The sequence below is a fragment of the Amia ocellicauda genome, chromosome 23 (assembly GCF_036373705.1).
Source record: "Amia ocellicauda isolate fAmiCal2 chromosome 23, fAmiCal2.hap1, whole genome shotgun sequence".
Lineage (NCBI taxonomy): Eukaryota > Metazoa > Chordata > Actinopteri > Amiiformes > Amiidae > Amia > Amia ocellicauda.
The window spans coordinates 20,825,282-20,849,934 of record NC_089872.1 but is presented as its reverse complement, the minus strand read 5'-3'; the positions used below and the strand labels follow the sequence as shown (position 1 = coordinate 20,849,934).

Genomic DNA, 24,653 nt, shown 5'->3' with positions numbered 1-24,653 from the left:
AGTTTAAAAGGCCAGCGATTGGGTTTTTTAATGAAGGTTTTTTCTACTGTTCTACTAATCCTCTTCAGTAGTCATTTTAAAAAGAAAATGAGGGCAGAAAGACTTAGTTTTGTGAATAAGTGGAATATCAGGTCCTGGATATTGATAAGAACTTACTATTGATAATAATAATACATTTCAGTATAAAAATTTACAAAATCACATTTTACTGAAGAACAGATTCTCAGACAACAGTCTAATCTGATTAAACTTTAAAGAGAACTGTTTTTCTTTTCTTACCAAACAGGTTACATATTTAATGCAGGCGTGTGACAGGTCATAGACAGCGATGACTGATCGTGGTTTTATCTTGTTAACTTGTTAAATGACAGGCGAACAAAACATTCTCTTTGTTTGAATCAACGCCACCAGAAGTCGGCCGGCGCTGCCAAAGCCTGAGCAACTTGCGGAAAGATAAAAACTGCCCCCATGTTTTTGTTTTTTAAAACTATTAAAAGCTATAAAAGAATAGAAAGTGCCCTGTGAATGCAACAGTGTCCCTCCTGTCCGCCGTCTCACCGCTGACCGACTGGTCCGTCCCAGATTTCCTACTGGAGGATAATAAAACTGCAGCTGCGCAAGTAATTAACAAGACTTACTGGAACATTCAATTAGCCGGTCAGGAAGAGTTACTCAATGGCACTGATGGCGAGAGAGTTACTTTGCGAAGTCAGGATGGGAACTGGAAATATCGGGAATTAAAAACAATACATGAAAAAACGAACAATGTCAACAAAATGCGGTTACAGGACGATGTTTTACGTGCCGTCACCAGACCCGGTGTTACATTAAGCCTGAAGATCTGAATTAACACCAATTAGCATCATGCCGAGCCTCTCCGAGAGCACAGGTCTCTCTGTGTCCCGCTTTCCCCCCAGCCGGGCCGGACCGCCCTGTGGCCGGAGTCCAGGCCCTAATTGTGCTGCTGTGGATTAATGCTTCAGCTGTCAGGACGCAGTGACATAATAAAGAGTAATTATAATCCCATCAATACGGCTGCCCTGCTCTGCTCGGGTCAGGTGACCAGCGGTGCCCGAGGACGGTGCGGTTAGTCCAAAGCCAGTCAGTAATAAAAAATAAAGTAAAAATGTTGTGCAGTGTGCAACATTCAGTATTCACTGTGCAGTATACATTGTGTGTGGTATTCAGTGTGTAGTGCAGTGTGTGCAGTATTCAGTGTGAAGTGTGTAGTCCAGTGTGTAGTTGCAGTGAGTGCGGTATTCGATGTACAGTGTGTGGTTGCAGTGTGTGCGGTATTCGATGTACAGTGTGTGGTTGCAGTGTGTGCAGTACTCAGTGTGCAGGATTCACTGTGTAGTGTGTAGTCCAGTGTGTAGCTGCAGTGTGTGCAGTATTCGATGTACAGTGTGTGGTTGCAGTGTGTGCAGTATTCAGTGTGCAGGATTCACTGTGTAGTGTGTAGTCCAGTGTGTAGCTGCAGTGTGTGCAGTATTCAGTGTGCAGTGTGCAGAATTCAGTGTGCAGTGTGAGTTGCAGTGTGTGCAGTATTCAAAGTACAGTGTGTGCAGTGCGTCTCGGCGCAGGTCTTAGGCCCACCTGTCGTCGCAGTAGGTGAACTTCATGTCCATGCTGTGGCGACTCAGGAAGGTCTTGCTGTCGAGCAGCATGTCGATGTTGGAGGGGTGGGGGATGGGCTCGCACATCAGCACCACACAGGTCAGCGGTGGCTCCTTGAAGCCGCACAGCACATGGGGGGGGCAGCTGCTGTACACCTTGACGTGTCCAGTGCAGTGAAGGACCTGGAGAAGGAGACGAACCCTCTTTTAAGACATTGTGGGACCTTGTAGGGCAGTGTAGGACAACGTGGGACCTTTTATTACAGTGTGGGACCTTTTAGGACAGTGTAGGACAATGTGGGACCTTTTAGGACAGTGTAGAGCAGTGTAGGACAATGTGGCACCTTTTGTGACAGTGAGGGACAGTGTGGCACCTTTTGTGACAATGAGGGACAGTGTGGCACCTTTTATGACGCTGTGGGACAGTGTAGGGGTGCTCTCTGCAGACACAAGATGCTCACCTTCCAGCTGGCGGACTTGAGGTTGACGGTGCGTCCCCGGTTGGTCACAGTGCACTTCATCCTCATGAAGAAATCGCGCTCCGTGTTGATGTCCTTATTCTTCTTGCCAAAGCCGGGCCCTGCGGGCAGGAGGGACACACACTCAGACCCGCCGTCTCCTCCACCTCACAGCTCCTGCCACCTGACTTTGTCTATTCGATTTGTTTTCCTTTTAGGTTTGTTTTGCAAGGGACACGCATGTTTGCAATACCCACACCTATCGCAGCGTCAAATAATCTTTCTGCACAGTACTCTTAATTATGTAAAAACCGCGAGACTGAAAGCTTAACTTTGAAGGAAGTCGGTAGAACTCGAACCGTATTTGTTATATGCCTTATATTGTACCTTCTAACACATGTATTTTTATTTTTTGTCCCCGTGCAGGAAAACACGAGAGGGAAACTTGTCCTTGTGTCCAGATGACATCATACTGTAATTCCTACAGCAGGATAAGACATAACTGCTGGAGTCTCAGTCCTAAGTGCAATCACAGGACAACGACAGCATCGGATTCCAAGACCCAACACATGGACTCATTTACATACAATGAAACTAAATTACAGGCATACAAAGTTCATTCTGTAAGCAGCGCTGATAAGAGCCACAGAGCCGTCCCCAGTGGTTTACACCAGGGGGGCGTCGCTCTGCAGCCGTGGTTATCAGGAGCTGCAGATAAGCAGATTCCCACACACACACACACACACACACACACACACACAGCCAGCGGGACACGAGTCAGAGATGCGTCTACGAACATCCTCCCCACGGGCACACGTCCCTCGCACACTTTGGGTTCCCAGGGGCCCCCGCTGAGGCGTGCGTACCTGTTTTGAGGCTGAGGTTCTCTCGGATCTCCTCGTGGTCGCAGGGGTGAGTGAAGTCGAAGATGCTGTGTCCGGTCAGCTCCACCTGGGGAAGAGAAAACTGCTTTAACTCCCAACTCTCCGCTGCCGTGCTCACGTGGGGTGAGATTCACCGTCTCCGGTAAAGGGGCTCCCTCTCTTTAAATAAACGTGCGGATAAAAGCACGCCTGCCTGGCCACGGGACACGGGTGACCCGACCGAGGAGCCATCTGTGCGGTGGCAGGATTACTAATGACATCACCACTCAGACGGACTCAAAATCAAATTAGTTTGCTGCCGAATACAGTGTTAAATAATGTCCTGTTCAGTTTGAGTTTTGAGTTGTATTTTTCCCTTGAATTAATAAAAATGCAAGAACTGTGAAAGAGCGATAGATCGGGAACGAGGGAGGGAGGGAGAGAGAGAGGGAGGGAGAGAAGGAGGGAGGATGCTGACACACACCTGCGTGAGACCCATGAATTTGTTGATGTTCTCAGACAGGAAGATCATGTCCCCGTCCTGCGTCACCACAGCGATAAATCCCTCCAGGGCCTTCAGGTACAGGCTGTCCATCTGGCGGTCCGCCTCGCACTCGCCCTCGGGCCAGGCTGCGGGAACAGAGTCGGAGACGGTCAGAGACGCACGCCGGCGCTGCGTTTCCACCGGGCCGAGCGAGGGGGCCGTACGCACATTAAATACAGATGCAGGGACGGTTAGAGGGGAGGCGGGCAGACTGCAAGCCCCAGTTGCCATCTGTGTGTGCGCGCATGTGCGTGTGAGTTGGTGTGTACGTGACGGTGTGAAGACGTGTGTATGAGTCTGTGAGTGCGTGTGTATGTGCGTGCGTGTCAGTGAGCGTGTGTGTGTATGCATGTGCAAGTGTGTTTGAGTAAGTCTGTAAGTTAGTGTGTGTGTGCGTCAGTGTTTGTGCGTGTGTGTGTGTAGTGATGGCTGGGGGGGAGTTGTTTTGCTGCGACTCCAGGCCCTGGCACGGACCCAAAACAAACCAACAAGTCCTCATCCTGCCTCCAGCGAACACTCCCAGACTCCCTGACCTTCCCTCGTTTCTTCCACAGTTTTCCTTTTTTCCCCCCCTCGGTTTGCGAGTTATTTATTTATATTGAAAGCATTGTTTCTCTTTCAGAAAGGCAGAGAAAACAAGCCGTTTTCAGCAGCTGCTTGAGGGGGGGGGGGGGGGGCGGCGGCGGTGATGGAAGGGAGTCAGTCTGTTTGTTTTTGATGTGGAAATGAGATTGTCAGCCGCTAAAAAAAGCCGCATTCATAGGTATAGCTGGAAAAAAAGCAGGCGGGGCTGTTCTGATCGAAGACGGGGGGTGGGGGGGGTGCAATAAATACAACAGCACCGAATAAATAGGGGAGGGGAATAAATTGAATAATACACAAGATAGGGGGTCTAAATAAATATTTTTAATTGAATAAAAGATAAAGACTTGATTAATCCTTTTAGAGATCAACCCCCCCAGGTAGGTGCGAAAGGAAACATTGTGAAAGATAATAATAATGTGGTAACGGCCAGCTCTTGGGTAGACTGTAGCACAGAGATTGTGTAGCGATTGTGTCTGGGGAGTCTGGAGTGAGGCGGGAACAGAAAGTGCCGAGAGTCTGCGCCGCTCCCCGGAAAAGTGGCCGTCCGCGATCTGAGCAGCGGCTTCAAAATGACGCACTGCTCCGGCCAGACAGCTATTTCGGTGCTCGGATAATAAATCAACAGCACGATGTTCGGCGAAAACTGGCAAACCGTTATTTTCAATCGAACTGCCAAAACGTGGCCGTCAGAAGAAGATAACACCGACAGCCAAGCCAAGTACATTTCGTTTCACAATTGATTTTCATCACCTCACGTACACAAGCTGGAGGGGTCAACCGATTTTTCCTGAACACCACTTTTGTCCAAACACTGGGTTTCATAATTACTACCACAGCCATCGCCATATTTCCGGGTTGACACGAATCCAGAGCCACTTTCTATGCAGCACAAATTGTTCTGTATTTATAGTTGTATACTTTTGTATGAGTGTCCCCGGACTGTTTACACGAAGACGTCCTTTGTGACGAAAATAGCGCCGTGATTAATAATGGGGCACCAGGATGTGCCCGGCGCTGCGGTCCTGACCCAGCTTCCTGTCGCGAGGAGCCTCTTCCCCGAATGGAAGTCCTCCTCGGCCCGCCTTGAGCCTGGACTCTGCACAGCTGGGGGATTAAAAGTCAAAGGCATGACAGAAAACAGGGCCGATCTTTTTTTACTCTGCGCTGGGAACGCTGGATCGGGGAGGTCAGGCATTTCTGGCTCTGGTGCAAAAGCGAGGCATTCGATAAGAGAATGAGTTTTGTTTTTCCTGCGTTTGCCAGACAAGACGCGGGCTCAAGATTAATCAGTCGCCCGGCACACCTATTCCACAAACACACAACCTTTCACATACTTCTACAACTAGGTCGCACCTGTACAATCCAGTCATAGACGCCTCAGCTGGCAGGGAAAAGCTCAGCGTTTCATTTAGCACCAGCTATCATTTATGTTTTGTTTGTATGTTTGTTTACATTTTTGTAAACCTGGGAGAGAACTGAACTTTCCCCTCAGAAACATGACCCTTGCATTCTACTCTTCCAGAACTTTGTACGGCCTTGAAAGAAACGGAAAACGCAGTAAACAAAAGTGGTCAAAATCGAGAATTGCAAAACGGCAGAACTTTCCATGGCTGTGAATCTGAAATAAATCTGGTCACGTGACCCCTGTCAAGCTGTACTGTTTACTTATTATCTAATCTCCTCCGAGAGAAGGGCACAGCTTTCCAGAGATCCCTAAACAGCGAGGTTAGATCGGCAGAACAATCCCCAAAAGCATCCTGAGAGAGATCCTGGGTCGTCACCTAAGGGTTCAGAACCCAGTGAGGAGTTTCTAAAGTGTCCCGTGGGAAAGGGGGTCTGAAAGTGCAGATCGAAAAGCCCCTGAAGGCCACAGCTCTAGGGGCCGGCAGGGAGGAGGGCCGCTCGACCCGGCTGAGAGGAGAGGAGGAGCTCATGTGACCCTCCTCCCCCGGGAGACGAGATGAGTGATTTCCAAAGCTTTCTGCTCCGGGGAAAACCATCCTCGGCCCATTTCCTGACAGTAAACTCAAACCGGAAAGGCGGCCGTGGAGCGCAGAGGATGAGGTGCCGGGCGACCGCACCGCAGGCAGGTACCCGGGGAGGCTGCAGGGTGGGGTAAACCCTCGACACACTCGGCCGCGGCAGAGCGCAGGTGTGGGGGGGGGACCGTGTTTACGCGGCGTCCGGAAAGGCAGGCAGAGGCGGCGCCAGGGCAGCGCAGTGTTTTGGCTCTGGCAGAGGCTCAGGGCGCTCTTCTCACGGCAGTCGCCAGCAGCATTCTCCCGGCCCTGCCGTCGCTCCGGGGCTGCAGATAAACAATCTCCCATCTCCACAAACAACATGCCAGCACACACTGCGAGAGGACAGAGCGGCTCACAGGACCGCCACCCCAGGGGGAGAGGAAACCAGTTCTCTCTCTGCTTCTCTCTTTCTCTCTCTCTATTTGCACTGATGTATCATTTTACCTGTATAATAAACATGGGCTTTTCAGTTTTTAATTCTCTAACAGTAGCACTTCACTCTCAGGCAGCCAATGTCCATGTTGCTCAGATCTTTATCTCGCTGGGACCCTCTAGGGAGAACAACATTCCTCCCATCCACCAAACCGAGCCCAAAACCCGTTTGGCTTCACCGGTTTCCTGCCCTTGTCCCTCGGTGGGGCAGAAGTCACCCGATGCCTGCTGTCAGTCCTAATGCGTCTCTTCACGGGAAATCATCGCCGTCTGAATCTGCCGCTGCTACGACACAGCATTTATTCTCGGTGGGAATTGGTTCACCGGGTGGACAGCGGCCCACGGTGACCTTTTCCCTCCTTATTTCGTGGCGGCTGTCGGAGGACATCAGGCGTTCATTACCGTATTAAAACCTCGGGGTGCAGCATCCGGCGTCCTCATATCGGGTGATGCGATTACAGAGCGAGAATAATAACCAAGGAGCGGCCGGGCCTCGGCGTCGCGAGAGATCTGATTAATGCTGATGACCAGTTATTACATAGTCCTCGTCCTGATCTGGCAGCGCTGGGTTTAAATTAATTTGTTAATAAATACATAACGGAAGACACACGTCTGGGAGACATTTCTAATCTGATGTTTTATAAGTGTGCCGCTGGTTTCTGTTGTACTTGCCTCAGATATCCAACGAGCTTAAAAAAAAAAAAGCTGGTTCTCTCTTTATTTCTTTTTCCGTTTTTACAATTTACCTCCAGTCAATCTGGTAGATCTAAATGTATGTTTTCACCGCCACAGAACAGTACTTCTCTAAATATTTAAAACTGCTGATTTAAAGTGAAACCTTTTACATGTGGGTGTTTAATAGTGAAACTATTATTGTGGAGGGAACTGGAGTGTAGTAATATTTGACCCGGACCCAATTTAGGTCAAGTAAAAAGCTTCTTTCCTGGAAGAATGCTGAGTTCTCTCAGGTGTGCCGAGACACATACATACACACACACACACACACATCTCTACATATACTACATGTTTTCTGTATTTACATACTTTGTTCTGTTTATATACTTTAACCACTCTCGTAGTATATTGCAAATAAAGATGGGAGAGAAACGCAGAACAGCAAGATGATAAATACATAAAGTGACGTTTAAAATTCCTTGCATTGGTGAAATTCTCTAAACGGTCATCTTTGTATACATGTATAAAATATGCACAACCAATACGCTACTTCAGCCGGAGGAGACTGCTGGTCTCCTCTTCCTCGAGACGAAGTGATAGTGTGTCAACGTGTGGGAGAGGGGTGCATCATGGCCCTATCTCTGGCCCTGACTCGGACCCCGACCTCTTTTTGTGTGTTTTGATTTGTGTTCTGTGTACCAGTCCAACGAGTCCAAAGGGGAACTCTAATCTCGGTCTGCTCCTATCCCAAGACATCATCACCACGCCTCGCCGCTGGCACAGAAAAGGTGCACGTCCGAGGCCAGACTGGAGGGACCCCACGTGGCGGACAACACAAGCGGGACAAGGTTTTCACAGCTACTTGTTTTGATCCCTCTACCGCTCTGTTGCTCTGGCGGCTGCCTTTATGAAGCGAACAGTGACAGCTGGCATCACCAGGCAACGGAGAGATGGGATTATCGCCGGCAGGTCGAGCACGTCTCTTCCCAGCGGCCTCAGACTGAGACCTCGGCTCAATTGAGTCGCTGGTTTGCCACGACACGGCAGAATTGTGTGTGTGTTTATTTATTTATACCTGAGACCAAAGCAGGTGGCTGCACCACCTTAAAGGAGTCGAGAAAGTGACCACGAAAGAAAGGCAGAAAGCCTGAAATGTGAGAAAACACTTTTTTGCCAATTAAAAACCTAATTGTCTGAAAGCTCCCAAAACGAACCGTGCTATACCTGCTATAGCCTGGACAAACCCTCAACAAAGACCTGCCGGCGGCTGGGGGGGTGGGGCAGGGAGACACGAGGCGGAGTCTTACTGGAGGACAGCAGCTTGCGTGTCCGGAGGAAGCTGATGGTCAGTCTCATGATGGAGGCCTTGTCCAGGTGGGAGCTGACGTTGTGCGGCAGGGGCAGCTGGTGCGCCAGCTCGTAGAACACCTCCGTCTCCTTGCTCCGGCGGCATCGCGCAGCATCCCGGGACTTCTCCTTCCGGCGCTCCGAGCTGCTCCTGGAGGGACACGCAGAGACACAGGGACGATTAAAACACGAGTCCGGCGGTACGGCGAAATGCTTTCGAGCGCCGTGGCGGCGAAACCCAGTCCACACACTTCTGTCCTACATTATAAAAATGACTGAAGTATGAGACAAGTATTGTTAGTTTTAAGAAGCATTTTCCTTTTTCGTAAAGTCTCCTGGGATGATAGGGCACAGGGAGCTGCTCAAACCCACCAAACTGTGCCGTGCCATTTAGTGACACTGTTTTTACTTTCTACCCAATAACCTGCATTTGACCTGCTGAAACAGAAACCACAGAGCCTTCAGCCTATATGTTATCAAACCTTACATCTTCCCTGCCTTGTTCCGCTTGTTCAAAGTGCCTGTGTGTGTGTGTGTGTGTGTGTGTGAGAGAGACATGTGTGGGTTTTCTGAAGCATACACCAGCACCTACAGACTTGGAAAATTCAGTGTAGCCGTCTGCACACCCAGCTTTATTTTTACGCACACAAAGACCACAATGCAATTCACTTCTCAAGTCACTCGGTCTCTCTGGGAGCTGCTAATCAAAGAGACAAAACAAATGGCCTTATATAAGAGCTCGTCTCTCACCGACCGCACGCCTCAATGGCATCCGTTATTGGCTCCCAGCAAAGGGTATGAAACGCAGGGATCTGCTGGTACCATCAAGCCCTCAATCCGCACTCCAGCTCCATTACCGCCCTCTCCGGGTTATGCAACGGTTTTGTGTGATTTTGTTTCTGTCTTTATATTTACAGAGAGGGAGTCTGGCTTGTCAAAACACTGATTGCATGTCAGCTTTATGTGGAATCCAAACAAACCGAAGGAAATCTTGAAGCACAGTGAGCCGAGGTGCTCCCACCGTCCCCGGCCGCAGGCGTGTCTTGTGTTTTTGTGTTGTTTTTTCAGTTTCACAGATAGTTGGGGTATTGTATCCCAGCCAGTCAGATAATCCCACAGGACTGACAGTAGTTGTGAGCCCAGAGACAGAGACAGAGAGACACAGAGAAATCAGATTATTATTCAATAATATTAAAGTTTTATTCGTACACTTACACGCGTTTTGCGTTCTCTTGCATTCATCCTGAAAGTCACCTCAGATAAAGGTGTCAGGCAAACTAATACACGACAGATATAAACGCTCGGCGAATCAGCAGCAAACTGGAAACTAAACCGCTGATGAGCCAGAATCCAGCTGCGATAACAGATACAGTCCAGAGCCGGTCTATCTCTGTAAGATAACAGTGCAAACAGCAGCAGGTATCCAGACGCTGGCAGGGCCGGGGGCCTGGTCTCAGGACACGCGTGCACAAATGACACACACACGCCTGTATTGAGGCAAGCTTCCCAAACCGTGCCACACAACGGCCACGTTCGCCTCTGTGTCTCAGTGCGTTTGTTTCAGTTAAAACTGTGTTCCTGGTTAAGTTAAGAGGATTGACCTCTTCTCGTGTTTGGAAGGTATTAAATTAATTAAACATGCGTTCAGGACCAAGCTGGACTCGCACAGGGGGGTGTCAGATGGAGAATAAGCAAAAAACAAAAAACACGACACTCATGATCGCACACTCTCGGATGGTGGAGTACATCCCAGCGATGGAAAGACTAGACGGAAAATAACACTGCAGGGAGTAAATCTATCATCTGCAGGGCAAACCCAGAGGCCAGGTGGCCACATTAAAAATAGAAATATAAATAAATAAACCCTAGGACTCCACAAACCCTCCACAGTGTGTAGCCCATATTTCTATATCCGCTGACGTTGGCACAGAACTCAGGAAAAGTTTGCCGTACAACCACACTCCCCCCCCACACACACACACAAGTCAGTCAGCCCAGCCAGGTATAAAAGAGTTATTTATATATGTAATATGTAATATTCTTCACAATAGCAAACAGAGGTGCGTGGAGCCGATTCCTTCACACACTCTCCCCCCTGCAGGTCTCCTTCCTGCCACCAGTGAGGGGCGGCACAGAGCAGAGAGGAAGCAGGACCGAGGTGTCTCGGCACCACAGAGATTTACTGCCGACGCGGCCCTCCCCAGCGCTGTGGTTTGCGGGCAGCCTGGCGAGTCGTGTGGCAGCACCGCCTCCGCCCTCTGCCCTCGGGTTGCCCTGACTGTGGCAGACTGACACACCGCAAGACTCTACACACACACAGCTACACACAGGGGAGAGCCAGCATAGAGAGAGACACACACAAAGCTACGCACGGGAGAGCCAGCAGAAACACGCACACACACACATGGGAGAGCCAGCAGAGAGAGAGAAAGACACACACACAGGAAAGTCCACTCGGCACACTTTAATAACACTGCCCATGGCCTGTCAACAAGAAACATCTGAAGATACCCCCATGCACAGCCACTTCAGACCCCCAGCACCAAAAAAAAGTGTCTTGAAATGAGCGGCAAGGTGAGTTTTGAGCAACACCTTTGGTCTCGTAGTCCCACACCAACACAGAGCACAACACAACAACACAGCACAGCAGGTCAGTGCCGAGGCCTGGGCACGGGCCAAGATAAAAGCCACAACGTCCTAATCACCCACGACACAGCACATCACAGCTACAGATCTGGCATTCCCCCCCACCCCCTTTTCCTCTTCTCTTAAAAAGGTATTATGCAGGTTTCCAGGGAGACTGCTTGGAAGTGAACAATGTTTCAAGGAGGCCTTTCTAAAAATGAACAATCGTTGACATTTTTCTTTCCTCCTTTTTGTTTTCCCTCACAGCGGGAGGAAGGAATTGCGCTCGTATTGTGACCCAGGTCTCGGCGCTTGTCTGCCCCCGGCGCAGGAAGAGCCGAAGTGGGGGACTGACCAGAGCACACTGCCCCCACACTGGAGGGACGGGTCAGGGCACGTCACTCCCCCGAAGACGGGTCAAACGGTACAAATTGTCAGTGACAACACGAAACCACGCAGCCAGTCCTTGAGTCTAGTGCCGGACTTCCCCGCAACTGTGTGGTATGCAGTCACGTGCTGAAGAGCTCAAAATGAAACCTGATGTCTCCCAACACAATGGACTGGACACTTAAACAATCGCATGTGATCGTCACCAAATATGAATTGAGATTTTTGTGGAGCTGTGCTGGTCTGTGTTGACACAGGGCAGAGATGATGATTGGACCGGTCAACACATTTCACATGAACCTCTTGAGCCGATTAAGGCAGATAGACGAGAACGCTTGAAGATAAACACGTGGAGATCAATAAGACGGAGCCCGTATGGAATTTGCTTTCTTCCCTTTAATTGCCATGTTGTGCGACGGCCAACGACCCCCCCCCCCCACGGGAATGTGATCAATGGGTCGAGGAACCATCGCAGTCAGGAAAACTGATTATGGCCAATACAGTGCGTTCAGTTCATACAATTCATTCTTAAAACTTGAATTTCTTAATAAAACATAAAAATAAGTTAATTTGAAGCAAAGGACAGTGACTGCCCAAACTCCTATCCTAATATCTGATCTAACATCAACTGAAAAAGCATTTGAAGGCTGTGAGACAGTGTCCACATCGCACGGCACTGACACTGTCCAAACACAGGAGAAATTAATTACCGTGAGTCCCTTTAACCTCACCCCCTCAAGCTGTTTTTCCTCAGTCAGGTCTGACTAGTGTCTCTCCTACAGTACAAACACCCAATAAACCAATTATGACGTCCCCACGGGCAGATGAACTTTATGTTCCAATAACAACACCAGAAAAAAGGAAAACTGCTTAAAAGCGGCTTATATGTCATCCCTCATAATCGAGGTTTTTGTTCATGTTGGAACGCGACATCAGCCATTTCCTCATTCCTGACGTTAAACCCATTCCTCCTCCTCTCTCTCTGAAAGGCCATCACATACGTGGTTGCCACAGACCAACATATCCAGGAAAGACCAGAGAAATAAATGGGAAAAATGATGAAAATGACTTAGGCAGAAATCAAGCTATTTTTAAAATGGAAGCACACCATCCATCACGAGTCTTTTTAAAACCCAACTGCTGTAGAAACAATACTGTCAATCAGCCTCTGATTTGGTCTCCATTTTGATTGGTGTAAAAACACAGTCCTTCGTCCATTATCATCATCATCATCTCAGCATCGCCTGCGTTAAACCTTCTCCCTCCTCCTGGTCGATGCTCGTACAAATTTCCCCTTCGCCGAGTAACTGCCCGAGGGTCACGGCCAACAGGTCAGCTCCCCAACACCAACATCAAGGAAATGTGGACTCACACTTTAGTTACACGACGGGTCCGTCCGCAAGATTCCCCCGACTAACTGCTCCTCAGAGTTAAGGAGACAATAAGAGCTTCTGACACTAATGTGACAGAGCGCCGCTCGTAAAATCAGGCGAGATTTTCAGGGTAATAATAACAAAATTGCCTTGAAAACGTGTGAAATGTGTGTCGCAATTAGCAGGAGCGCCAAGATCCTTTGATATGGAAGTAGAGGAAGCTACCGAGAGGAAAATGTATGTTTTTTATTTTTGAATGTCAATGAAACTAGATCAGGCTTTTTCCTACGTGGCTGACGCACGGCCTCCGGTTGTCAGTGTTGTAAGACGAAGGCCTGTCGCTTGTGTTTGTGTATCAGTCGAGGAAATGCCTGGCTCAAGGCACTGGATGTCCAGAAGAGAAACCATAATTATTTGTGGAACCGGCTGTTCGATTTTACAACTAGTATTGTTTTCCTTTCCAATCCATTTCAGTTTCATTTCATAACCGCGGTTTATCGTGCGTTTCCAGAAATCCAAGCTCATTCTGGTGTAAGCTTGAAAAAAGAAAACCGCACTTGTTTGTTTTAAAAGCCCATTACATGTTCTCATTAGGGAGCATAGCTCAGAAGATTAAACAGTGGTTTAGAGTGGAATGTGAAGAATGGAAATCCGGAGGCCTTGCTCCACTTTCAGCTGCAACTCAAGCTGGATTTATGTTCCTCCTTATAAATCAGCTGTGTGATAACAGACCTGCCAGGCTATAGACCGGCTGAGCGATACACACAGACCCGGCCAGGTGATACACACCGAACTGGCCGGGCATTACACACAGACCACAGACCCGCCGGGCTATACACACAGACCCAGCCAGGTGATACCACACCACCGTAAGGACGGGACAACCAGCAAACCCACTCCAGTGACAGCAGGAGCAGATGCCCCCGGGCGCTCAGGGCCGCACCATGTTACGGTTAAACGGTGTGGAAGGAATCATGTCTCCTAAATACATTTTGTTTTTATATCTAAACCTGTGATTCCTCACCTTGGCTTTTGGCAAATATTCTTTGGTAATCTAGCCTTAAAGTGGACAGACTGAAGCGGCTTTCCCTTTGCAGCCGGTGTGAACAGCCCTTGCCAGTTAACAGCAATTTACACAGTACCTGAGGAGCTCTAATTAAAAGAACGTCATGTTCCCTCTGTGTCAGCGAATAAACCAATCAGACAGATAAGGAAATCACTGCCGAGATTAAGGCTCCATTGTGAGTATCCAGCTTCACAACACACACAGGTGTTACCCGGGACTGTGAAGGCCATGCGCACGCAGCGTCACTCGGCTACGACGCGTAATCCGGGCTTTTGCTCCCGTCACCTGATCTCCCGTTCACTGCGGCTGGAGAGAGGCAGGCCGCTCGCGAGAGTCACAGTGAACCCGGGAGCCCGTGGCTATGAGTCAGCAGGGCTGGGGAGTCGGAGTAAAGTGCCTCGACACCATTTATCTCCAGGAAATAGAGAGAAAATAATTAAAAGAACTAAAGATCTCCAGTTTCATATCTTTTGTGGTTTGTTACAACTTGTAATACACCTCAATCACACGTTCGGCAACTCACAGGAGCGTTTATTTCAGTTCTGCTAGGACGTGCGCTGCAAAATCCAGACCAATCTCTCCGACATGCATGTATCTGTTTATAAACCCACGTGTTTGCAGGGATGCTACTCTAGTGAATCTCTTTTAAACGCCTGGAACGTGCAGATATTCCCTGCAGATCTGAAGAACAGATTTCGTTATGGTGACGTTTTAGATTTACTGAATTAGATTAACTCAACGGTGCCGCCCCTGAGAATCGTTCCTCCTTTTCTCAGGCGCCAACTGAAGCCACTCAAACACACTTCTCACTATCAGCCACGTCTGGGTCCGTTCCCAGTGCTGAACCATCGCACAAGAACAAGTGTGTGTCAAAGTGCAGCCAAGAAACAAGGCCGTTGCATTAAATAAAGTAAAGAGAGAGTCAAACATTCACTTTCTTTGTGGCTTCGGGCAACAGTAAATGCTCAGAAATCTTAACAAACGAGAAATGTACAATTCCCCACAAGAAGCTATAATTACTGAGCATTAATTGGGTTTTAAAAACAGATATAGCGGTCACACCACTTTAGTGCATGTTTATATGTTACATGTTTGTATTACAGGGTTTGCAAAGTCATTTCCTATATTGATCTTGTGTTTATAATGTTCTACTTGCAGTGTATAACACTCTGCTACGCTTGTGCCCTGATTTCACAATGTTTACTACTCTGTCCGGTGCTTTCGCAAGAGTAAGCTTTTCTAGGTAAAAACAAAATGGTTTCCAACAAACATTTATTTGCGGAGCTGCTACACATACAAGACAGAAATCTTGACAATTCACTGATTCCCAGGCAAGCCTCAAGAGACCCTGAGCAGATTTAGCAGACACGATTGCAGGCCTTGGCTTTCTTTCCAAACAGGCATATCCACACGTTGACAAACTCCAGCAAGGCCCCCCGTGTCCTTGGCCTTTATCGGGGGCTGAAGAAGCTTGTCTCTCTGCAGAGCAGCGCCTGGGACCGGTCTGCGCACAGATCAAGGCCCCTGGCTGTTCTCGTCGAGGGGCCAACGCTCGGCACGTCAGTATCTTCGAATTAGTTGAATTTCCACTCGGGTCCAGAACTGCAGAGACCGTTCAGTTCAGCACAGATCGCTTAATACAAAGTGTGTCAGAGAACAGACTGTACCCCGGCTAACGAAACAGGACCGTATGTGAAGGGGAGGCAAATGACTTATTACCAACGAGGGCTGAGACTTTTATTTCATTACCAAGCCCCGCAGACAAAAAGAAAACAAGTTTATTTTGCAGCTGGACTGGCACTTTCTGTGTCCATTAGCTAAACTCTGATGGCGGAAAATTAGCCACTTGACCATGTGCCCTGAACATGCATTACGCCTCACAGCAAAGCGCCGTCCCCCCGTTTGTTCTCTGCAAAGAAGACCATTAGGATTTATTAGAATTTTCCCCATAATTACTCTCAGAGTCTCTCAATTAGACAAAGTGCAGCTATTAATCTTGCCGGGAGGCTGTATTAACTTCCATTACCTCCCGCGAATTAGTGTTCCCAGGGGGTTCGGAAACAAGGGGAATAACGCGAAAATTTTTTAAAAAAGTCACATGTTCTTAAAATAGACACTTTAGGGAGACGAAAAAGAGCCGCGGAAAACAACAACGAGGACGAGAAAGCAAACATTCAAAGACGTGGACACAGAACACGAAATGAGCGATGGGCATCTGCTCTGGGAATTAGAAATGCAGTTCATCATAACACGAATGCCCCTTCTCCTCCCTTTCCTTGCTTATACAAGACTTTCCTGTAATTACTGCTCCTGTATTGAGTCACCGCAATCCGGTCTGAAGAACAGAATAGCTGAACGAGACCCCCTCACTGTAACGGCCGGCGACTGAACAATGCAGACCGCTTATCTCCTGCTCTGTCCTCTCCTCGATAGGTAACAAAAGGATTGGCGGGGAAAAAACAAGAATAGAAAATCCTTCGCCACACATCGTCAGCAGGAAATTAAACTATTGCAAGTTTGACACCTTAATTAGGATGAATAACCGTCCGATAGATGAATAAATACATCCCTCCATCCAACTCGATTTCTTTGAGGCCCTGCTGAAGTGATCGTTTAAATCCAAAGCAAACATGACTTGCACTTACTCAAGATTACATTCGATATGTGAAAGCACGTGACTTTACACGATTCCCACCGTCCACGAGAGATGGTTTACAGCATCCAAAGACCTCAACCCCACGACGGCTCCCCTCCACAGAGACGGGAGAGAGAGGCGAGAGGGAGGAGGCGGCCTCTCCGGCTCACAGGTCCATCCCATAATGCGAGGACCAGTTGTCCTGTCCATTTGTAAACACATATTTCAGGCGGCGCGTTATCAGATGAAGAGAGCATTGCCAGGAGTCGAACGGAGGCGACATGCACTCTGCCACATAAAGCGTTGCCAGGCTGATATCCGGTGTGTGTTTGAACACTGACGAGCGACACGGAACGAGAAAAGTAACACGCGGCTGCGGTTTCCAAATCGGGGAGAAGCACATCAACTGCAAATCCTAACACACACAGGCCTCCTAATAGGTGGTTTAACATCAACAATCACAGGCCTCTTTGGGAGGGGGATTAGGAGAGACTCAAAATCCAGGGAAACATGGTATTAATTACCCGGCAGATTGTTTTTCTGTCTTTTCACATCCTCGAAAGCACCTGCCACACAATCTCGGACTTAAATACACACAATCATCTCTCTTCCATTTGTTTTTAATGGTCTTTAATGGTTTTAAATACAAAAACAAGAGTAACTGTTTCTCTTGGGCATTACAGATTAAACTCTAATGAAACAGCATTCTGCAAATCTGAGAAATGGAGAGCTGTCAGAAAAGGTGGTGATCGCAAGCTGCTTGGGGGTTGTCAGTCCTGCCGGTCATGTTTAACACACAGCATACAACACACCACCGGGGTCTCCAGTAGCCACACACTGACAGAGAGAGGGAGTCTGTCTTCACTGCCGAGTCTCTCCACCGCCTCTCCAGACAGTAACCAGAGGAGAAACTGCAACCTCTTATCAGGCTTTCGGAAACGGCATGTCAGCTCTTTTTCGACGGCACCGGGTGAAGCAGAGAAAAGAGGCGCTTCATTAGCACCCTTCGTGCACAGCCAAGTCGCACGGCCATCAGCAGGCCGGCTCCGGCCGCCATTAGTCACCATGCTCCTTCCGCTGAACACATCTGTGCCAACGGATACATCTGACACAGGGAGCCAATGGCAGCCGAGACGAGCATGGGATGGAACAGACAGCAAGGCTCAGTAAATGACAAAAGGTCTTTAAAACACGCCGTCTGTGTGTGAAAAGATCTGTCATTGTTTTGCGGTTACACCCCTAAGAGAAACAGTCCTTGAACACAGTTATTATCTAAGAAGGAAATGCAAATAGACTGCAATGCCGGTGTCCTTTGCGCGTCCTTCATTCGTCGGGATAAACCAAGAGACTTTCCCCGGCAGCCCACCCTCCTGTTCTGCAGCGCGGCTGGGAAAGCAGGGCCTCTGTTTGCTTTAATCATATGATCCCTTTCATGTGCGGCTCAGCAGCAGCACACGGGTGTTTGCAGAAGCGGCCTCTTTCGAAACTAAAAGCAAAACGTCCACAGGACGGATTCTGTCCTCACACAGAACAGCGACTCGCACAGCAGCCTCTGAACACCTGCCTGGTTTTGAACACCGCTGGGGGGGAGGAAAGCCGAAGAGCTTAACACTGTTAAGGGTGTACTCTCATCCCGAGTACTTCAGCGATGACAGACACACTCCCACAACACGTCAGGGGTCCATTCTCCTGCCCGGGCTGCGGTGGGGGATTTGGCGCTGTCCTCAACCGGGCGTCTCTCTGACAGGAGGTCAACGAGTCAGAGCAGCCCCCCCAGCCCGGCGAAACAGGGCGCGCTTTACATTATATAAGAAATAACTCGAGGAAGCGTTATGCAAGTCCGCAGGAAACATTAGGAGACAGCGTTCTGGGTAAGCTTGGCCTGAAATCTGTGTGAACTTAAGGCAAGCATCCTGGGAATAGGGGCCTCCTGGGCCAAGTTAAACAGCCGTTGAAAAGGGACAGTCCCCCTCCCAGCCCTCTAGTACAGAACTCTTGTGTAACTATTATATATAAAAAATCAACAACTTGGATTTATTAATAACTTGCTTGTTGAATATGTCAGGGAGAAACGCTATTCGCGATACGTTAGCAGTAATCAGTGTCCATTTCTTTCCTATATTAAAGGTAAAAGGTTTTGTCACACCTCTTTTTAGCCAGGCTGTTGCACAGATACTCACCAGAACCAGAAGATGCAATCATCTAGAATTTCCACAAAAAGTGCTATTATGTCAAAGAGCTTCGAGAAACAAACTGCTCACTAAAATCTCTCCTAACTGCAGTTTCACAAACCAGGGAAGGAGGGAGACATCGCTGCTTTCGATCGGGATCCACTCGACTCGTTATCCGCAGGTATATTATAAAGCCTGAACTTTGCCTGGCCTGGCTTGAACTCGTTCTCCGCTCTGCAAACATGTCTCCTACGCACAGCCGCTCACCGGTTCACCAGCACAGCTCACAGAACCAGCTTTAGGGGCCGCTGCTATTGTACGGCCCTGGAAAAAGCCACAGCCGCCCCACGGAGGGTATGAAACATGTCCCCATAACCTGAGGGCCTGGTATCAGCAAGCAGCGTTTTCACAGAGACCACAGTAAAGACAACAGGAAGACAGGTATTGAAAGTTTGCTCTCAGCTAAAATACTGATACTTTTGTTTTCTAAGCTTCCTGTTTTAAACTCTTCACCACCCTTCTGAAAATGAAGTACAGTAACGCGCACTAGAAGCATATTTTCACACACTAGTCAAGGTTAGGTGTAGGACCGTGTACTGATATTGTACTTAACTGTGCCTCTCTTTCATAAGGGTAAGGCCACCTCAGGGAGGTGACTCGGGATTGTAATCAAACATACGGTCCCAGGAAATCCACGTTTCTGCTTGTGTGTTTATGCATTCAGGCCGAGCTCTTCCTGAGTGTTGAATAGGAAACCCGATTGATTGTCCACATTAAGTGGATTGACGTTATCTGCTCCTCTCTATTGTCGTCATCGTTCTTCTGCTTGTAAATCTGGTCTTCTCCGATTCAGCTCAAGTCTTATAACTCACAAAACATGTGCTCCTTCACGGTTAATGGCCGGGCTGTTAATGCACCACCATTATTTCTGTCTGGCTCATTAGCTGTGCTTGAACTTCAGATATGTTTCTATATTGCCATGCAAATGTTAAGCAGAACCGTTTTCTCAAGGCGTCTTAAAAAATACAAGGAAACGATGTTTGTTTTGTTTCTTTCTAAACGTCGATTTCAAAATTTAGGTTGGAACGAATTACCCTGGACGGCAAAAAACCCAATTCACAGCACTGACCGCTGTATCGGTTAGATTTACATTCATTTCCATATCGAAATTCATCCCATATGTATTGAATTGTGAGGATGACATCACAAAAGCCTCAGGGAAAAGCGTTCATTAAAACAATCACCAAACAGCGATCAACTTCATGCTAAAACGCCACGCAAACGAGAGCAACACAAGATGTGAGTGAGCGCCGTTACAAAGGTCACTCACAACATTTCAGCTTCTCCCCGAGCCGAGAGTCTGTTAACGCTGCGGTGATCAAACAGTGGCCAGTATAGCTGGCACCCGGGCAGGTGGCACGGCGCCAGCTGCCACTCCGTCAACGCCGACTGAAACGCTGAATTGACAGTTTGGGACAGTGGAGTCTTTTTCTCTGCCAAATGAGTGACTGTAGTAAAAGAAAGCCATTCAGGCTGGAATACAAGTGAAAACGGACTTGGAAAAAAAGGAAACATTAATTATCTTGTTGGAAGTGGAATTACAGGCAAATTGTCTTATGGTAATAATGTGTTACATATATGACCATACTGGAGTGTGTGTGCCCATCTGGATCAATGGATGCTGATTTTGTTTTTTCCAGATCAGTCTTTGACACAGTGGCCTTCCTGTCACTCACCTGTGACTGACTTTTAAAGCTCCTCACAGTTCACATTTCAAATCCACCCAGAACGCACACAGTCCTCGTGTTTCTTTCCCTTGTGGTAGTTTATTTAAATAACAATTCACACGGATACCACTGCATCTGCAAACGTGTAAAGCACTATGAACGCAACCGTCGAAATGCTGCACTTTCTATCTGTCGAGGAACATCCTCCACTCCTGAATAAAAGCCAGACAAGCCCTCGGTTTGGCCGATTCCCGACCCGCAGTGGGTGCAGGTCAGCATTGCCGCCACACACATTAAACGGGTGACACTTACACTGGAAGGAGCAGCGCTGATAAAGATGCACAGCTGATGTCATCCATCGGGCTAATCAAGAAACAAGAAGTTGTCCAAGAGCGGCAGAAAAAAAAAATCGCTTGCAGATAAGAGAGAAAACAGACGCAGCTGCGGAGACAGGGAGCCCTGTGCCGCGAGGAGAACCGCCCCGGGGGGTAGCGTGACCCGAGCACCAGTCCTGATTAGGCCACAGGCACCGATAATTAAAACAGCGGTGGGTCTCTGTCTGGCTCCTGCCCAGGTACCACCCCGAGCACGTTCGCACACAACTCACAGAGAAACGCCAAGTCTGCAGTCTCAGCCAACGCCGGGAGGACCGTGATTAGAGCCCCCACCCCGTTTTTACTGAAGATCAAACCTCAAAAGGGAGAGCGGGGCGACTAAAACAACTCTGCTCCTCTCCAGACAAAACATTCGGCGCGCTCTGTCACTGCAGGGGAAATGGAGGGACGCACAGCCTGTCATGTAGCCGCAGTGGAAGAGCGTCAACAGGCCGTTTCCCACCGAAAGCCTCTTCTGGACAATTACATAAATACATCAAATAAATAAATAGAAGCCAGAACAATCCGAGCAGACATTTGTGAGGGGACGATTGTAGGAGCCACAGACACCACAGTTAATAAACAGCACAGGGCAGCTTCAATTGGGATACAAAAATATGTCAGACTAAATAAGCTACTAATGACAAGACCTGAACAAGCTCAGTTACAGACACACAAAAGCAAGTGCACAATGAGCGCAAATCCCCAGCTGGGAAACACTTTGCCATTTCGATCTTCCACACCATTACAAACACCAGGCTTTTCAGGTTTTTGTTTGTGACATAAATCAGCTCCTACTGGCAATCTGTCCAACAATCTTCACATTTAAAGAGATATGTAAAGGCCAGCCATCAAATACATCTTCCATTTTAATTTCATTTAAAAGATTATGGGGGGTTGTTGAATTCTCTACATGTGCCACAGAAATCAGAAGCTCAATATCGAATTATATTTTTAGAATCGAATATCTTGGACGAATCTTCCAGTTTCCTTTACAGAGACATAATTACAACCTCTAATTTAACTGCAATTACAAGAATTGAAACTCAACCCATGAAATTAGCTTGATAACCATATTTAAACCAATAAGCATAACTCTATTCCCTTTACGTGCAGCATCCTGAATACTCACACATTTTACATCGAAGCATGTACTGTGGATTATATCAGAAATAGAATATAAATATTATAAATATGTGAGTCTGTAATTAAACAATTATGTATTGTATTGGCCTATATGTAATGTCATAGATGTGGGTTGTGGGAACATGTGGCTTTCATCGCAAGGGCTTTCAGATTTACAGGAAATACAAGCTAGTGTACCAATGACAGACGCTGGGGACTGAAAACGAGCCTGTAAACGGCACACATCAATCACTGTCACATAACCTCTAAACGAATACTTAAAATGCAATTAAAATCAGCCCAAGTCCAAGATTTACACAGAACTGAAAGATAGGCTGAAGAGATTTTTCATGGAGAATAGACTGACACACTCAGGACACATCAGGAATAAATATCAGAATATATTAAACTCCACGGACGGGGTTACCATCACCTGCTCCTCTGTAAGTTATAATATTATATATCTTAATATAATATAATCATATCTTAACTGTCTGGGGAAACTTTTCTGGACCAACAAAGTCTACATGATCGCACCTCCGCAGTTTAAGATGTTGCCAGCAGTTTTAGTTACGAGAAGGAAGCTGTGCAGTGATCAGTAACCTAGATTGAGCTCAAGATAAGCACATTACAAGCCCCAAAGACAGACTAGAGATGCATTCCCCTTTGAGGAGCCAGCTCTGCTAGTATAGGGCCTGTGAGTGAGGATTTTCTGACTCTCACCCATCAAACACCCTCATGTGACTGATATGTGTCATGTAAAACACACAATAACTACATCAGTGACAGCCTGATACTTATTTACAACTCAAGTCTATGGAAAGTTTCCATATGTTATGATACATTATCTCACCAGAGCTAAACATGTTGCTGTCATTTAACAACAGGGACCACAGTGCGACCACAGATACGCAGAGAGACAGTGATGTGATAGAAACGATCATTCTCCCCCATTCTGGAACAGTCTATCAGATTCTATAAGGATAAAGTCTACTTCAGTAAACGGGCAATTTCAGCCATCAGATTTCTGTGTTTGTTTGTTGTTGTTCTTTTTTTCTCTTCCTGTAGTTTATTAATCAGTAGCAGCAACTCTGCTGTCGCCACTGAATACCCACTCAACCCAGAGATCAGAGTTTGTGTTGTGCCAAGACACAATCAAACCCGAGATCCGATTTTATAATGCATCATACACAATACCCAATCACACCAGAGACCAGTTTATAATGCATCAAACGATACCCAATCACACCAGGCATCAAAGTTTGTAACAATGTTTCAATACACAATACGCGGCGCACAGATCAGAGGTTATAATGTATCAATACACAGTCCCCAATCAAACCTGAGATCAGAGTTTGTCATATATCGATAAACGCCACAATGCAACTGCAGAACATGTACTATGTCACCAATCCTGAGATACAAAGACCTGATTGTATGGCTTTACTTTGAAATGGCGCACAGTGGTGGCTCGGTCGATGGACAGGCTCAGGTGTGGGGACACGCTGCCGGGGTCCCTGTCCTGGCTGTGCCGAGCGGCTATGAGCGCCAGCGGGGACCTATTTATAGTCGCCATAATAAAGCAGGACTTTCCACAACACTATTCATCTAGTCACCAACCTCAGCGGATTACAGGACATCCATCCAGAGCCACGGCACTGTTAGCCTGATCTTTCCACCTAAATCACGGAGCCGGTTCAATATCGCCGAGCGGCGCCTGCCCGAGCTTAATCAACACACGCAAACCGGAGTCATCAATCAATCAATCAGCCCCGTCCCGCCAGCCACACCGATCCGCCGCCGCCGCGGGTCCCAGGTCGGTCCCTGCGGCCCCGGAGCGCCCGACTCCCCGCAAGGACACGCAGCGACCCCGGCGTGCGGGCTTGACCTGCACACAAGTACACGTACAAAGTTAACACCACGTTTCCAAGTGAGAAAACCAGTATCCTACCTCTTCTTTTCCTTTTCTGCGGTCATTTTGTCACAAAGTGCCCTGTGTGCAGTCCTGGGTGTCCAGCGCAATGTCCACCTGCTGTGCGTCTGCACACACCAACACGAATCCAAATAAAAAGTACAGGCGAGGGGGGGAAACTGAAAGAAAAAACTTGGACTAAGAATAAAAGCAGCGAGAGGACGGAGCCGTGTCCGCAGTGCAGTCTCAGGACACTGCCGAGGATCGCACCGCTGCGTCCGCTTGCGCTGCGTCCCGTCCGGCTGCTCGGCCTGCGCTCGTCTGCACGGCTGTCAAAGTCACGGCGCCGCTCTCCGCTCCGGGAAAGTTCAGTCCGGCGGCCCCGGGCTCAGCTGGGCTGCTGACAGCCGCCCGAGAGCGCTGATTGGCGGGGCGCGGCGTGGAGACCCGCCCTCCCGCAGCCCCACGCCCCTCCGGCCCCGGGGACGTCACTGCTGGGGGGGCGTCCATAGGTGAGCCGAGCTGCGCTGCTGGGGACAAGTGGGACAACCGCGCTGGGGCCCTGAATTGCATTAATTAGAGAGCAGGTTCCCTAATTATTTCCCTGTTAAAAGAGCAAATACACACATTTTAAAACAAATACACTTTGCTGCGGTGCTTCTTTGCTGCAGACTTGGAAAGTAAAACATCTTCAGAGGCCTCTGACTCATCCACCAG

At 48.2% G+C, this 24,653-nt stretch overlaps 1 protein-coding gene and 1 long non-coding RNA gene across 4 annotated transcripts in view; one reads left to right on the top strand and one right to left on the bottom strand.

Annotated features, from left to right (window-relative positions):
* LOC136719211 (uncharacterized) overlaps nucleotides 1-2,946 on the top strand; it is a 29,347-nt gene extending 26,401 nt beyond the window's left edge. Inside the window, exon 3 of the long non-coding RNA XR_010805385.1 lies at nucleotides 2,501-2,946. This is a non-coding gene — a long non-coding RNA (uncharacterized LOC136719211). The remainder of the gene's footprint in view (nucleotides 1-2,500) is intronic.
* epas1b (endothelial PAS domain protein 1b) overlaps nucleotides 1-24,308 on the bottom strand; it is a 36,015-nt gene extending 11,707 nt beyond the window's left edge. For 2 of the 3 annotated variants that reach the window (XM_066697056.1, XM_066697058.1), the window contains exons 1-6: nucleotides 20,838-20,899; nucleotides 8,502-8,692; nucleotides 3,422-3,567; nucleotides 2,941-3,025; nucleotides 2,078-2,196; nucleotides 1,597-1,799 (exon numbers count right to left, since the gene is read on the bottom strand). In XM_066697056.1, coding sequence (XP_066553153.1) covers nucleotides 1,597-1,799; nucleotides 2,078-2,196; nucleotides 2,941-3,025; nucleotides 3,422-3,567; nucleotides 8,502-8,692; nucleotides 20,838-20,884 — 791 coding nt within the window. In that variant the 5' untranslated portion in view covers nucleotides 20,885-20,899. Of the gene's footprint in view, nucleotides 1-1,596; nucleotides 1,800-2,077; nucleotides 2,197-2,940; nucleotides 3,026-3,421; nucleotides 3,568-8,501; nucleotides 8,693-20,837; nucleotides 20,900-23,975 lie in introns of those variants that run through there. The other variant, XM_066697057.1, reaches the window with a different exon arrangement.
* Nucleotides 24,309-24,653: the final 345 nt, after the last annotated feature.